The sequence below is a fragment of the Marmota marmota genome, unplaced genomic scaffold, assembly GCF_001458135.2.
Source record: "Marmota marmota marmota unplaced genomic scaffold, marMar, whole genome shotgun sequence".
NCBI lineage: Eukaryota > Metazoa > Chordata > Mammalia > Rodentia > Sciuridae > Marmota > Marmota marmota.
The window spans coordinates 21,434,215-21,451,263 of NW_025999853.1; the positions used below are offsets into that span (position 1 = coordinate 21,434,215).

General features: G+C 35.5%; 1 protein-coding gene across 5 annotated transcripts in view; it reads left to right on the forward strand.

Moving 5' to 3' along the window:
• Kitlg (KIT ligand) overlaps positions 1–17,049 on the forward strand; it is an 89,448-nt gene that overhangs the window by 47,082 nt on the left and 25,317 nt on the right. Inside the window, exons 1-5 of one of the 5 annotated variants that reach the window (XM_048804230.1) lie at positions 4,034–4,599; positions 9,572–9,574; positions 12,631–12,801; positions 15,261–15,417; positions 16,118–16,201. In XM_048804230.1, the coding sequence (XP_048660187.1) occupies positions 4,402–4,599; positions 9,572–9,574; positions 12,631–12,801; positions 15,261–15,417; positions 16,118–16,201 (613 nt within the window). In that variant the 5' untranslated portion in view covers positions 4,034–4,401. Of the gene's footprint in view, positions 1–4,018; positions 4,600–9,571; positions 9,575–12,630; positions 12,802–15,260; positions 15,418–16,117; positions 16,202–17,049 lie in introns of those variants that run through there. The other 4 variants (XM_048804223.1, XM_048804241.1, XM_048804231.1 and 1 more) reach the window with 4 other exon arrangements.

Consider the following 17,049-nt stretch of genomic DNA (forward strand, 5'->3'; position numbering starts at 1 on the left):
TCCATGTTTTTATAATTATGTCAAAATTGATTCTACTGTGTGTAGTTAACAAAACAAAGCAAAAACAATAACAGAGAAATTCAGTGTAGGGGCTGAGGATTGTACCTTAGTGGTAGAGAGCTTGCAGGGCCCTGGTTTTAATTCACAGTACCACACACACACACATAAAGTTAATGATATTTAAAAGTTGCCATTTATATTTTTCATCATGCTTTTAACATGTTGTTTTATGTTCATTCATTTGGGTTCTTGGAGAAAATTTAAAACCATTTAGGCTACTCTCTTCTCTGCAACTCTCATCTTTCCATAATTTACCAAATACTTAATGTTTATGGGCTTTGTATAAGTTGTTTTATATTTTGAGTAACTTTTGTGGATCAATCAAAATTATTTACCAATTTAAAAACACATTACTATGTGCTTTTAAATGCCTTCAGACCCTACAGTGATATAGTGTAGCCAGTGTTCATGGCTACACGCGCGCGCGCGCACACACACACACACACACACACACACACACACGATTACTAATTAATTACTGTATACATAATTTACTAATTAAAAAACATTTAATTAGTAAACATTTTAGCATGAAATGCCTGAAGTTCTTTAGAACTCTTTAGAACATGAATCTTCATGTGGAAACTTGTTACCCTTAAACCTAGCTCCAAGTCTGTTGAAGCAGGGAGAGTTCTCTGTTGTAGCAGGGAGAGTTCTCTGGAAATAGAGGTGTAGAATTATGGCATTCTGAAAGTTTATTCGTTCAGACCTTTGATCACTTGCTCAGCAAGTGTTTTGTTAAGGAAAACTACAGAGCCAGCACTTTGCTGGACACTTTAAGAAACACATATACATCAATTAGGCAATGACCTTAAAAGCTTGAAAAATTTGGTTATATTGGAGATGGGAGTGGGGATTACCTGGTCTTTTTATAACCTTTTCCATTTGCAAAATGATTTCACACATTTTCTCCCTGGATGATTAGAAAAACCCTGTGAATTAGGTAGAATCCTATTATTATTCCTGTTTTATAAGTGATACACTGGGAGGTTTGTATTTTGCCTAAGGTTACACAACTAGAAAGTGACAGTCTTGGAAAGAAACCCCAGCCAGGCCTTCTGACCCTTAACCCTGGGATGCAGAAAGTGAGGATCCGAACAATTTCAAAAAATGCTGAGGAAAGTGCTGGGAGAGAAGGTTCTAGGTCACAAAGAACCATCCCTGCTCCTGACTACAGCAGCGGTTAAGATGGCAATTGCCAAATTTACTCAAACAATCCTGCAGTTCTTTGCAAAATAACTGTTAAACCGCAAAATAACTACATAGATTATTTTGTGCTGCTATAATCGTAGATGGTGCCAAATCATAGATTTTAGTGTTGGCTGGTGATAGCAAGAACCAGAGGTGTAAAAATAAAGCTGATTTATGGCCACATATTTTTGTGCATGTTTCTGTAATTGAGAAAAGTCCGCTATTATTTGATCTTGGCATGCTGTCCTGGAACTACTGCAGAAACATTGTTCTTGGCCACCATAGTTGGCAGGAAAAACATGCCCGTGCGTAGGGCTTTGGGCAGAAACTGGGGTCTCACCCTTTATTTTACCTTCATTTAAAACTGTTCATTTCTGCCAAGACCAGAGGAGTTTCCCAGTGGAGAGGCCTCTGATTATTTGTCAGTGGTCAGAGTCCCAGCTGCTGCCCTATCTTTTGTCTTGAAACAATAGAGGGTGGAGTGGGAGTGGGTGCCAGAAAGATTCCCTGGGGCCAAAGCAGTAAAATTTTGCCTTAGGCACTAGACAGAAGAAAAGCTCTTGAATAGAATACAGTTATCTTTTACTTTTAAAAATCAGGTAAGTACTGCTGAAAGGGGGACTCTACTTTCCTAAGGACTTTCTTAGAAAATGACCTAGCAGATTCCCTCTGGCAAATAACAGGTTGTGATCAACCAGTTGGTATTTAAATCCAATGATAATTACCAATTCTATTTTAAAATCTTCAAAACTATAATATTACTAGGTGGTTAGGATTCCCTTTAACTTCTTAACCTTAAAAGTATCTAAACATTTGTTAGCCTTTTCATTTACCAGTAATGTTATCGTAGAAAGAACAAAAATTGAGTTGCTGAATTTGTGCCACCCATCTGCATTTCATTCTGTTGTCTATAACACAAAATAAACTATGAGTTTCTTGTTTGAGTCAAAATTCTTTTTTTAATTAAAGTAAATTTTTAATTACGTTTTAAAACTAAAGTAAATTATATACACACAGTTTTCTTTTACCTTTCTATTTGGAAATAATTTTAAATTTACAGAAAAGTTGCAAGCATATACAAAGGGTATCATATACCCTTTAATCCAGATTCACCTGTTTTTAACATTCTGCCTCATTTACTTTATCAGCTACTGTTTTCTGGTGTGTGCACGTGTGTTATTCTTTTCCTGAACCCCTTGAATAAGTTGTGTCCGTCATGGCCATTTACCTCTAAATATTCCAGTATAGATTTCCTAAGTAACGAATGATTCTCTGAGCTACAGTAGATTTGCAACTTTAGTAAACTTAGCAATAATTATAATACTTTAGTCTATTGACTGTTTTTCAATTTTATCTCCCTTTTATAAAAATTTATTTTCCTCTGGTACAAGATCCAGTCTGGGATCATTTGCACTTGAGTATCAGCAGAATGATGGCTCCCCAAAAATGTCTTCTCCTATGAATATATCACCTTTTATGGCAAATGGGAGTTTGCAGATGTGACTTAGAGTGTTGTTAGAGGAATATTATTCTGGATTATCTGGGTGGTTCTAGTCTAATTTACAGGAGAATCTTTATAAAGGATGGTAGGTATATCAGAGCTGAAAAGGGAGATTTGAAAATGTTACTCTTATGGATTTTAAGGAGGAAGGGACCATAAGCCAAGGAACATTGGTAGGCTACAAAAGCTGGAAAAAAGTTCCTTTAGCACCTTCAGAAGATACAGAACCACAATGAGCACTTCAATTTTTTTTTTTTTTTTTGTACCAGGGATTGAACCCAGGGACACTTAATCATGAAGACACATCCCCAACCCTGTTTATATTTTATTTTGAGACAAGGTCTTGTTAAATTGTTTAAGCCCTCACTAAGTTGCTGAGGCTGGCTTTGAATTTACCATCCTCCTGCCTCAGCCTCCTGAACACAGGGATTATAGGCATGTGCCTCTGTGCCCAGCTTGATTTCAGCCTTCTAAGAGCTATTTTGTATCTCTCACCTGAAGAACTATTAAATAGAAATGTGTGTTCTTTTAAGTCACCAATTTTGTGGTGATTTGTTATAACAGCAATAGGAAATTAATAGGTCATGTAGATATGCCATTGAAGTTTTTGAATGAGACAGACCTCCTTTTGGTCAAGTGTCTCCTTCAGGTCTTTGATTGATGGAGCTTATGCATTCCAAGCCATGATGCTTCCTGTGCTGCCTCAGATTATCACATCCAGAGGCACAAAATGTCCATCTTCCCCCTTCTGTCATCTGGTTAAAGTGTTCAACCATTTCTGTACAATTAGCCATCTTTGGGGAAACACTTTTAAGAGCATGTAAACGCACTTATCCTCATCAGTGTTTCTCCTATAGCTGGGACGGGGCTCAGTGGTGGAGCTCTTGCCTGGCTTGTATAAGGCCCTGGCTTTGGTCCTCAGCACCACACATTAAAAAGTTTCTCCCGGGGGCTGGGGATGTGGCTCAAGCGGTAGCGCGCTCGCCTGGCGTTCGTGCGGCCCAGGTTCGATCCTCAGCACCACATACAAACAAAGATGTTGTGTGTGCCGAAAACTAAAAAATAGATATTAAAATTCTCTCTCTCTCTCCCTCTCTCTCACTCTCTCTCTTTAAAAAAAAAAAAAAAAAAAAAAAAGTTTCTCCCATAGACTGAACATTTGTGGATGATTCTTACCTGAAGCAATTCTTACTGTCAAATCTTATATCCATTTTTAATTAATATTTTTAAATTTTTTTTCTGATACTATTTTTTAAAGATATGACTAAATGGGGAGGTGAATGACCACTTATAATACTGCTCAAACAATAAACCTCCCAGCCTTCTTCCCTCTGCTGCGTCTTTCCTCCAGTACGTACGTAAGGCTTCATTTCTGGGCTTGTCCACCTTCATTTGTCTGGCCCTCCTGCCAGTGGGCCCTTCCCACTGCTTTGCTATCCATGATCTGTTGACATTTTGACTCGCACTAAGTAAAAAGAGTGACTTTAAAAAAATAATAATAATACATTTCATCATTTCACACCTCCCCCTCCTTCTTGGCATGTCTCAAATGACTTCCCACCAGTTCTTAAAAACAGGGGAAAGACTTTCCTTCGGCAAGGCCTCCACGACGCACCTCTTCATATCCTTTTTCAGTCTCTGGTCCTCACATGTTCCCTCACATCTTCTTCCATTTCCATGTGTGTGGCTTTCTTTGTACCTGGAATTCTGCATGGTCCCATGTCTATATGACTCCTGACTCTTTCCTAGTTCAGTTTCCCCTGTTTCCCCCACCTCCTCAACAACACCAGCCCGTCCTATTAAACTCTTTTCAGGGCACTCCTCAGAGTATCAGTTTCCTATCTGTTGTGGGATTATTTCATTGGTAATCTTCCACCTACCTGTAAACTTTATGGTGGGGGTTATTTTCTTTTTGCTCTGTCTTCTATCAGTGCCTAATGGATGGTAGGCCCTTAGTAAATATTTTCTGAAAGGAAGTGAATAAAGGAAGGAAGAGGGATAGTCCCCTGATGTACAGTTACTTGTAATTTCCTTGAGATGCACATTGGAACTGAATAGAGTACAGAAGATTGTTCTGACGAAGTGCCTAAAACTCATCCTGCAGTATCTGCACTTCAACATTATTGTTATCTTCTTTCAGATAAGTGTGATTTAATGGAGGCTCTTGGATATAAGTCTTGTATTATGCAATTTCAAGGAATCGTGATTTTCTTGAGCTTTCTGTTCTGCTATTCTTTATTGAGTCACTTCTGTATGTTAGAATCTTCCCATTGTTCCCATTTACTGAAGACTGAAAGCCAAATTCCTGAACCTGATGATTTTGACTCCCCCATAATCTAGCCTCACCCTAACCATCTCATCTAGTATATGAGTATATGCTCCAATAGCATATGCCATTCCCCAACACAAACTTGCCATCTGAGCTAGATGCATCTCTGCCTCTTGAAATTACCATGCATATTCCAACTCCAGGACTTTGCTGGGGACTGCTCCCCTTTGCCAAGGATGTCCTTTATTCTCTCATCTGTTCATCCAAATTCTATCCATAAGATCATGGCATATCTTGAAGCTGAACATATCCTAGTGGCTATCTCCTCCAAGGTTATCTTAAGGTCTGTCTTTCTTAGAAGGCTTTTTTCTGTTCTTCCGGAATATGCTTTCCTCTCTATATATGTTTGGCCAGGGAGACCTTGTGTCATACCTCCTCTGTACGGAGCATTTTGCTTGATGTTAGAGACACCACGGTTAGCAACACTGATACTATACCCATCATAGGGACCTAACTTTATAGTTATCTTCTAATTTCTGTAGAGTTTGTTCAGAATCTATTCATTTAGGTTCAAGCTTAAATCACAACTTAATATTGTATATACTGTGCATCTAAAAGTTTTGTTGTGAGAAATAAGATATAAAAAACCTGAGGTATGTTATGCATATAGTAGTAATTGCCTGATGGCATTAATATTATTTTTGTTATGTTTTCTCTTTTTTACTGTATCTTAGTTATCTAAAGAGCAGAGATGAAATTGTTTACTTCTTTCTATTTCCTCACTTGTTTGGACAACCCAGTGCATATAGTAGCTACTCAGAAACTACTTGCTAATATGCATTTTAACTAGTAGAAAAAATATCAGATTTCCAAGTATTGATGGAGCTCATCTGAGTACTTTAGACTCTCTTATTCTTGGTAACAATAATGAACTGAAGCTAACCCCACACATGTACACACATGTGCACACACACAGTCCTATTATTACAGGGATGGTAAGAATAGTATGCCACCCAAATTTAGAATATGGACAGGACTGGAACCAGGATTAGAAAGCTGTCAGGTTTTGCTTTCCTCATCTTTGAGTCTTTCCAGATTTTTCTTATATCTGTACAGAAGGGTTCTTCTTTGTTCAGGTTACCCAGGAGAATGTAACTGCCCCAGAACTCCAAAATTCACCTTATAGTTTCATCTCTGCTCAGAGACTAATTGCAGTTCCTATCACTACTATCAGGGACTTTGGGCAGGGACTTTCTGATTGACCTATTGGTCGTGTATCTAGTGTTATTCAGTTGACTCTGTGTTTTGCACTGTAAGATGCATCCTGACAGTCCATCCCTATGATGTACAATACTTTTACTTCCTATAGAAAAAGAAGCCCAGTAAGCAAATCTGCTTGTCTGCCTCCCATGTAATAATAAAGAGTCTTAAAGAAATAAGCATAAAATGAATAAAATAGGACATTAAGTACTTTTTTCAATCAGTGCTTTGTATACTCAAACTACAGTACAGGAGCCTGTCTTAAAAAATGATATAGTAAAACACTGTTCAGAACATCCAGGCCATTATTGTCTGATAGAAATACAAAGGGAGCCACAAATATAATCTTAAATTTTTTCAGTAGCCACATTTAAAAAGCAAAAAGGGGATGTGGCTCAAGCGGTAGCGCGCTCGACTGGCATGCGTGCGGCCCGGGTTCGATCCTCAGCACCACATACAAACAAAGATGTTGTGTCCGCTGAAAACTAGAAAATAAATATTAAAAAAAAATTCTGTCTCTCTCTCTCTCTCTCTCTTTAAAATAAAAAAAGCTGGCAAACTGATAAACTTTAAAAAAAAATAAATAAATAAAAAGCAAAAAGGAACAGTGCAATTAAGTACGATACATTTTAGTTGGCTTAATATGCACAAATATAATCACTTAACCTTCTAGTTAATATAAAAATTATTAATGGAATTTTTGTATATTATTCAAAGTCAACTGTAGATTTTACACCTGTGTCTTATTCCAGTTCAGACACTGAATTTTCATCAGAAATATTTACTTCATATTTAGATCTTTATAAAATTCAGTGCTGAAAGATGCAGATTCACATACCTAAGTTTTTCCAAATATACTTTAAAAGGTTTCCAGTTATTGGTTTTTAAATACAAAGAAATTAAATAGATTCATAGTTTAGTAAAGTTAAAATTCTATTGCCTCAGCCTTGTTTTGAGTGACAAGTTATTGTACGTGAGTAGTAACTCCCGTATTGACCTGAACAGATTAGATCAACCCCTTTACTTTATAGATAAAGAAACTGAAGCCCTAAATAGATTAAGTGACCTCCTTAAAATCACAAAGTCAGTTGACAGATTTGAGACTCAAATCCAAGCCTCTGGTCTATTAATCATTGTTGCCCTCACTCCCATGAAGTCCCTTTACTGTGCTATTTTAGGTCTGCCTCAGGGGCCATTTTTAGACCTGCCCTGGGAAATAGCATGGATTTATAGTGCTTGGGTTGATTAGCATCTTAATCAGCTGGAGATTTTTAAATCACTATAATTCAAACAAGAAAATACAGTTAGCCTACTAAAAAGTGAATACAGAAAGATCCAAATGAATTGTTGAGGAAGAGAACTGAAATAAATTGTTAGTAAACCCAAAAGTCAACATTTCAGAAGGTCTCCATTAGCAATGTGAATGCACAGTGTTCTGCCAAGTGCTTTAGGAGGAAGTTTTGAATTTCTCACCCATGGAAGAAGTTCACTACTGGCAATTGGCAATTGGCATTTCCCCTCAATGACATGGAGAAAATTGCATTTCCTTGTATGACTGGATTCACTGAAACAAGACAGAAAGAGCCATTTCCATTTTCAAGAGATTTCTTCATTGCACCTTAGAGCTAGTGTGTCTGGTTCAGATGTGGGAACCGAGTGGTGGTGAACCCAGTAGGAAGCGGGTTCCAGGTGTTTGCACTGTGGCCCTTCTCACTGCTAGAAGTACTAGGTGAGTGCATGAGAATCCTGGTTTCTAATGTTTCTGATGAAACCACGGACAAGCCACTTGACTGCTCTCAGAAATGGATGGGACGGAACCAGATGCTCTCAGGCATTCCTTCCAGATACTGGAATTCTAATGACAAGGCTCCAGATGAGTCCAACTGCTCAGCCTGGGGTTGATACTGAAAGCATAAGTAAGAAAGGAAGGCTTCATTCCCTGGGCACATTCTTCTAATTCTGGTAAGACTGCGGTTTGACACAAGAAAACAAAAGCGATCAAGCTTTTGAGATTAGTTGGATTGGAGCCTGGGTGAATATTCCTTGTGAATATCATGCAAAGGTCACAATCCAGGGCTTATTTCCCTCAGAGTCTCTGGTTAGTATTTACCCCTCATCTCCTTCAGAGAGAACTCTCACTGGTCAATACCAACTTCAAACCCAATCGGAAATCACATAGGAATCTCTATGAACAGCTGCCAAATGGAAAGTAGTATGAAGCACACCAATGAACAAATATTACAGATATATTGTCCGCTATTAGCTTTTAATAACATAAATCTTTTAGTGACTACACTTAGACATTCTGTCTGCATCTAACACTGATGTGAAATCATGTGTCAAATTTCTTTCAACTAATAAATGAAATAGGGAGTGGAAAAGAGAAAGCTCACCAGACTTGGCCAATCCCCAGGACATTTTTAAAGCGCATGGTTAATTTTATCCGGGGTCTCAAATTGACCAGTTCTGGGATTATAAAGGTATTACATCACCCATATTGTGGAATTCATTTAACATAATTTTATAATTTTGGTTTGGTCTTGGAATGTGCATGGATACTTATGTGGTTTCCCTTTGGCCATATTCCTAGTTGTGTTTAGGATACTTTTAATTATATTTGATTTTCATTGTATTTTTTATTTAATCATTTAGAAAAATCATGGATTCGGTACTCATGGTACTTTAAAATCACTAAGGAAGTTAATAATTTTTAACAAAATCATCAGTGGTAGTGACTTGCCAGAAGGTCAGAGTTACTGGTTCAACATCATGGAGTCTATTAACATTCTAGAATAATATGTATCCTAAATACATAGGAATAAAAAGCTCATGTGTTCTAGTAGTTCTAGACAGGACTACCCTAATTAACTTGAGAACAATGGTTAGAAATTATGTGGAGTCAAGGAAACATCCAGGCAGATTGTGCGTCAGGGTGAATAAAATATCAAGTTCCGTGTGCTTACGGAGATCAAAAACTCTTTTCTATGTCATTTCATTGACACCTCATGTGACTATTAATTTTCCTAATCCCTGCCATTCTTCCAGCAAAAGACAAAACATTATATCTTATGTTCCTATAATAAATGTGGTGAGTTAATATTTATTTAAAACTAAAGTTTAAAATGGTCTCTGAAAGAAATCATAATAACGCTATTTATTAAGGCAAACACAAAATTGCATGTGTTAATTTGACAACATTTTTTTTTTTTTTTTTTTTTTCATTTTTATGGTTGTTCAAAACATTATAAAGCTTCTTTTGACATATCAATATTTCATACATTAGATTCAAGTTGGTTATTTGAATCTCCCAATTTTACCCCAAATACAGATTGCAGAATCACATCCAATTGCATTANGCTGCTATGAACATCGATGTAGCAGTATCCCTGTAGTACGCTCTTTTAAGGTCTTCAGGGTAATTTGACAACATTTAATCATCTATTTCATAATCACAATCTTGGAATAATTGAGAAACAGAAAGGCTCCTTGCATCTCACAAATGAAATGCCTACTTCATTGTGTTTTGTTCTCTTCACGAATCATTTGACTATATTTAATGAAAAAAAAATGAAAGCGCTTGATGTTCTAGTCAAAACTGGTTTCCTCTCTTTCAGGCAGGCAGGTCAAAACAGGCTGACATTTAATATTATTTGTTTACCTTGGTTTTATCTTTAATGCATCCGAGAATCTTAAAAAGCAAATACATAGCTGGTTAAACAAACTAAATGAAAAGATAGAACTTTGATGACACAGTCTTTTCCAAGGAAATTGTGTTGCAAGCAAGGATTAATAATGAATAAAGGGTCTTAGAAATATGTTTTTTCAGTGGTGTAGTTAAGAAGTTCACATCAATTGTCAATAAATTGTCCATATCTTTAGAAGGATAAACTTTGGGGTAGGATTAGATTCTAGGATTTCTGTGACCTAACTAGAAGACATCACAGGATTGGAGTTGAATATTTTACTGAAAAAAAAAATTGGTTGTTCAGAATGTTGATTTAAGTATGTGAAAATGGGGAAAGGAAGGGTTATAGCTAAATGGAAAGTAGAACACAAAATATAAACATAAAGTTCAGTTGAAAATAAACATAAATAGAAGTGGCTGTAGGTACTCCAGAATTTCCCACCTTGAAAATAAGAAACAAATAAAAATATTTTCTACTTTAACCACAAAGAAAGTAGCAAGAGAAAGGATGAGACACACGCATGCACACATACACACACACACATAGACACACACACACAGAGAAGAAAGGAAGGATTGTAAAAAGCAACCCATTCATTTAGAGCAATAACCATAGAATCAAAAGGAGAGTCTTAATTCAAAACAAGAGAATTTGATTTGGGCACTTATTATTCAGAAGATCAAGGAGAAAGATAGACAATGATATTTATAATGTGGAACAAAGAAAGTTTTAAGAAATGAATGCATGAAATTTATTTGTGATAGAAAAATTTTCACAGTTATAGTTGAATGATATCTGGTGAAGATATTTGTCCTACCATATAAATACTATTCAAACAGTATTATAGTATATGCAGCATTCCATACCCTGTCAGACCTTACTTGTAGGGATGACTACTAACAAGAAACACTAACACCTCCTAGTAGGAGAGAAACCTGCAGAGCAATTCAGCACCCAAGGGTCGACTGACAGATATGAAAGACTTGTTAATGATGCATGTATGAACTTGCATGTGCTTAAGATAAGTGGTTCTTTAACAAAGAATCTTTTCTGAAATTCTTTGGAAGCATAGTCCTTGGAGAACTTGGTTAGGGGTTGAATCAGCTGCTTGTCTTAATTTCCCATTGGGTTTTTTGTTTTCTTTTTTCTTTTTTTAATCATTCTTATCTGAAGCCAGAGCCAATAATCCTAAACATTTTGAATAATATTTAACTTTTCTAGGACTTGGAGCTTACCTATCTATAGATAAACCAGTTTTTTTTTTTCTGGTTGTAATATGTAATATGTCTGCTAAATGCATATAAAATAACTCCCTTGTGTAACTTAGAATTAAATAAATTACTTGACTTTCCTTACACAGGTATTCTGTTGGTAAGTAAAGAAGTAAGGTTTAGTGATATGATTCATTTTTCATGGCTTTGTACTCTTTTCTAATGATACAGAATGCTGACTTTGAGCAAAATGTTAACCGAAAACAAAGCATTCCATTTTTCTCATTGGTAGACCTATATTGCAAAGGTTTTATTATGCAAAAAATTATATTCATCTATTAATGTTATTAAATTTTGAATTTTGCAATAAAAAATCTTATAGAAATGTGTGCTGGATGTATTTGTTCTCATTCACTTTTTTTTTTTTTTTTTACTTGTGCTTCTTTTCAACAAGGCATTGGGAATACCACAGGGAACAAGTTTTATTTTAAAAATATGCTGCCCTCATGCAACGTATATTCATATTATCTACATTATCTCCTCACAACTATACTTCATGGAAGGTTTCATTTTTCTCATTTCATACACAGGCAATGTGCAGTTCAGAGAGCTTATTATATAGCTTGCCTGGAGTTTCTCAACCAGAATTAAGCCCGAGTATGCCTGATTCCAGGTCTTGAGCATTGATCTAACCAATGGGCAAAAGTGGCTTCCCAGGCTAGGTAGGCTCCATGCTTGGTTTAATGTTCTACTATCACAATCTTGAAATTCTTAATAGTGTTTGAACAAGGTTTTGAATGCAAGCTTTTGAACAATGAATACATTTTCATTTTGCACTGGATCCCAGAAATAACATAGCTGGTCCTACCACTAGGCAAAAGTGCTTCTGTTCAGATCTCAGATCACATTCCTGCCAGGGCTGTGTTTTTTTGTTTTTTGTTTTTTTTACAATCCCACATGAATATATCTACTTAGAAGCCTTGAAATCTATCAAGTTCTTTAGAATCTTAAGGTATTATTAATCAATTATTTTATATTTCAGTCAACAAAAAGACAGGGAATTCTTTGAGGGCCTAGACTCTCTCCCACAGCAATATTTTGTAATTTGTTCTGCATCTAACACTCTTTTGAGAACACAGTCAGTAAGCCATGAATTTCCATTAATATTTGAACTTTGCCAATGGTAAGGATTGGCTCTCTATTACCTTAATTTTCTTCCACAGCAAAGCACACATTGTTACCATCAGTGGTTTTCTCTGGTCTTTTTGCATTTGTCAATTTTGAAACGGGATATTAGATCTGTGTTGAGCAAAATCCAAGAATTGACCTGTTCTTCTATAAGGAAATTCTTTGTCCCACAGTCAGTGACGTGAAGCACTGACTTCTGAGGAGGACTCCAAGTTCACTACATTTATTAAAACAGATTCTTTGTCTCCCCTCTGTGTCTTCCAGCCTAGCCATTGTTGGTTACATGAGATGGTAATACAGTTGTCAGTCAGCCTGACTAATCTTCTGGACAAGTTTTCAAATATTTCTGAAGGCTTGAGTAACTATTCTATCATAGACAAACTTGGGAAAATAGTGGATGACCTTGTGGAGTGTGTGGAAGAAAACTCACCTAAGGTACTTCTGTCTTCATTGAGATTGTTTTTTTTTTTTTGTTATTCTTCTCTAAAACCTATGCCAAAAATTGATGGTTTTGAGGAAAAAGGGGCATCTTGATTTTGTGTTGTTTTGAACTTATAAACTTTGTGTTTAAAAACATTGTAAGTTAAGCATAGAAAACAAATGTTTGTAGTTATATTTCAGTAACAAGATGTACATTCATGCTAAATATTGTCACCTAATATAAAAATAAGAGTTCTTTATACTATAATGTAAATTCAGCTCTTCCTTTACTTTTACTTCATACGAAATTTACAAAACCTTCCTATTAGGTTCCAAAGTTTATTTAAATGGGAAATTTCTGGTATGAAGGCTTATACTTGCTCTTGTATCCATAATGTAACTACCTCATATGTCACAACAAAAAAGTGTACTTTGGTCCATTAGAGTCATTGGATAATGAGTCATCACCAACCTCAGGATGTGGGCATGACATTACTTTGACTTCTAAGCATAAGGGATAGGGAGTGTACCCCAAAACTTAAGAAATTAGATGTTGATCCAAATTCCAAGTCTCTCACTAATTCACTTTGTGTACCTAACTTCTCTACGCCTTGCTTTCTTTATGCCTAAAATGTGGATAGTGGCAGAACTCTGTCCTATAGGTTGACATTATAGGATCTGTGATACGAGCTTTAATACCATATCTGGAAAATAAATGTTAATAAATTTTGACATCATTGTTGTTTATAGCACTGTTTCTATGATACACTAGGGCTTTATAAGAAACCTGCTTTGCTGTAGAGCTCAACTGATCAAAGTTTAACCTTCCAGATTTCTAGAAGCTTAAACCCAAAGGATTGTTTTGTTATTATTTTTGGTTTGCTTTGCAGTATTCATGGTAGAATCTAGGGACACTTTATAACTGAGCCCCTAGCCTTTTTTAGTTTTTATTTTGAAACAGGGTCTCACTAAATTGACAAGGCTGGCCTTGAACTTGTGATCCTTTTGTCTCAGCTTCCCAAGTTACTGGAATTACAGGTATAGGCCACCATGCCTAGCTAAACTCAAAGTTTTAAACATGAATCTGTTTCTTAATACCTAGATGCCCTCTCTACTCTCCCATTCAAATCCAGCTACTCTCTAAGACCTAATGTCAGTGCCACTTAATGCTTCCCAATCTTAAAATATTTATCATACTAACAACCTAATCTTTACATTTTATTGTTTCTGTTGCCTCACTTTGTATTTTCTGAAGCCATAATGTACCTGTCATCTTCTATCTTAGCACTAGCATCTCTTTTTTTATAATAGTGTGCTAATGGCATTCATAAGAAGCAAAGATCACAAAAGGAGGGTTATTATACAAGGTGTCAGAAAACAACACATATATTGGAGCTTTAAAGATGAGTTAGGTGTTCAATAAATGGAAATGTCGTGAAGAGTATTACAAATAATGAAGAAAATGCATTTACCAAACGTGGCATTTTGGCTGGAACCAAGGAGATTGCAGATGGCGTGGAGATTTTCCATGGTATTTCTCAGTTGTTTTGGAGAGTAAATTAACAAATATAAGGCACAGAGAGTAGCACAGTAAGTGATGTAGATGTGTTTGTTATTATTACCTATTTTTCTTTGCAGACAACCATCCATTTATACTTCCCTAAAATGTAGTTTTGATTTGTCTTTATGAATAAATTAATCATACAGTTCTTATTCTTTTATGACTTGCTTTTTTTTACTTGACCATTATGTCTACAGGATGTATTTAACTTTGATGCATATAGCCATTGTTAATTTTTTTACTGCTCATAGACCATTCCATTGATTCAATATACCACTATTTATTAAGCCATTCTTCTATTGCTTGGCATAAGGGTTACAAACATTGAAGCTAGGAACTTTCTATATAACTTTCATGTCTGATGGTGCATATGTGCAAGAGTTTCACTAGGGAATTTACCTAGGAGTGGAATTTCTGAATCATAGGTTGGTCCCATGTATCCCTATATATCAAATATAACAACTTACTGTATATCATATAAGAGCTTTTTCATTCCAATCCTTTCAAGTAGTTGGTATCAGACTTTTATCTTTGGATATTGGATCATGTGTTATAGAGGGGTCTTTTAAAAAATCAATACCAATATTTTTAATGAGCATCTATACAAAAAGTCCTCAGTTTGTTTCAGGATTATTTCACTGATAGGATACTGTGCTCATTGTCCCCTTCCCTCTCCTTCTGTTGCTTTGGTCATGAGTCAAGTCCCAAACAGGCCTGATGGTTCACTATCCTACATTACCTATTTGAATTATGCACATTCAAAGAACTGTTTAAAAATGTTAGCTTTTAGAATTCACATACTTGAATCTGTGAAGGACTTATTTGCAATCTATTATCTTGACCTCAGTTAAGTCTGTATACTATTTGAAAAATATAATCTTGGTTTTATTGTTTTGATTTTTTTTCCCTCTAGAATGTAAAAGAATCATCTAAGAGGCCAGAACCCAGGCTCTTTACTCCTGAAGAATTCTTTAGGATTTTTAATAGATCCATTGATGCCTTCAAGGACTTTATGGTGGCATCTGAAACTAGTGATTGTGTGCTTTCTTCAACGTTAAGTCCTGAAAAAGGTGAGACACACTGCATGTCCAATCTAAATGTAAATAGCATGCTCGAACTTTGTATGAGTAAGAATCTACTTGTGAACCAAATATATGTGTAGCTAAAGCAAATATTGATGGCATTAAAGAAACTAATGATTGTAGCTTTGTTGGTTTCTAAAGGAAAACAATATTCAATCATTTTTTAATTAAATAATTGTTTGTGAGTAATTAATATATGAGATAATTGCTCATATTGTTTTCTTACCTGATTATTTACTGATAGTGTACAATTATATTATTTTTCACCTTCAGTTTTCTTAATGTTCCCTTCTCAAATCTTTCCTTTAAGAATCTAAAAATCTGAGTCATGAATTGTGATCCTCACCAGTTACTTTGAATAGATACTCTTTTGGTTCTACCTTTTGATCCCTATAACAAAACCCCAATTTCATTGATTTCCTTTTTTAAATGACAAATTACAACAACTTGTCATTCGCATTGATCACGTATGTATGCAATGTAATCAATATTTGTTCTATAATTCCTCTGGTGAATTTCTTAATAAAATAGAAGAGGAGGACTCCGTAGGAAATAAATAGGATCCGAATGATCTAGATTTGGGAAGTGGACCTGGCACTGGTACTTGGTATTATACTTCACCTTTTAGGGACTCTGTAATTTATATAAATCACCATGTAACACTGACACATTATTGCTTTCTATTTAGATTCCAGAGTCAGTGTCACAAAACCATTTATGTTACCCCCTGTTGCAGCCAGCTCCCTTAGGAATGACAGCAGTAGCAGTAATAGTAAGTACATGTATCTGACTTAATGCATGCATGGCTCCAATTAGCCTCCATAGGAGTATTGCATGGGCTTTAAAGGAAATTTATAGAATTAGTATCATTAATACCTTTCTGTTACTATTATTCCTCTTATGGTCTTCCTGAGAATTAAATATTTGGTTTGTAGAACTGGGTTTCCTTAGAGCTTGAGAAAATGTTTAGAGAACAGGGCCAATAAATTTTCTGTTAATATTATTTTAAATAAAGCATGAAGTTAATTTTAGAAATATGATTTAGACTTATCATTGTAGACTTAAAATATATTTTGTGGATAATGGGCCTGACAAAATGGAATTTTAAGATAGAAAGTACAAATGCTGGTGGTATAGAATTCCAAGGATATTTTCAGTGTTGTGTTATCTGTGTATCAGTATTCACTATTGTGTGTTTGGAAATTTGGTGATTTTGTTATTTTAACATAAATGTATATGTTGGAAAATATACTTCTTTCCCTGAAATTCTTTTCCTCTTTGGCCATGAATCCAGGTTTCTAGGAGACTATTTGCTCTTTTCAAATCTAGGCAAAGATTGTTATAAAAGTTATTGGATTTGCAAATATGCTGTAGCCCCATGGAAACTGCAGAAAGAAAATAACAGTCATCCCTAAGACTTATAAATGGACCACTGTCCTTTGTTCATGGACGAGGAGACCTTTACATACAAAAAGAAGTGATTTACTACAAATTCACAATAGCTTGTCTACAGTGTAGAATATTTCCCATCAAAATTTGACCTGAACTGAGATGAAGTTACCTATCCTAAAAATTAACATTTATACATTTCAATACAGAAGTAATAACATGCTTGATTGT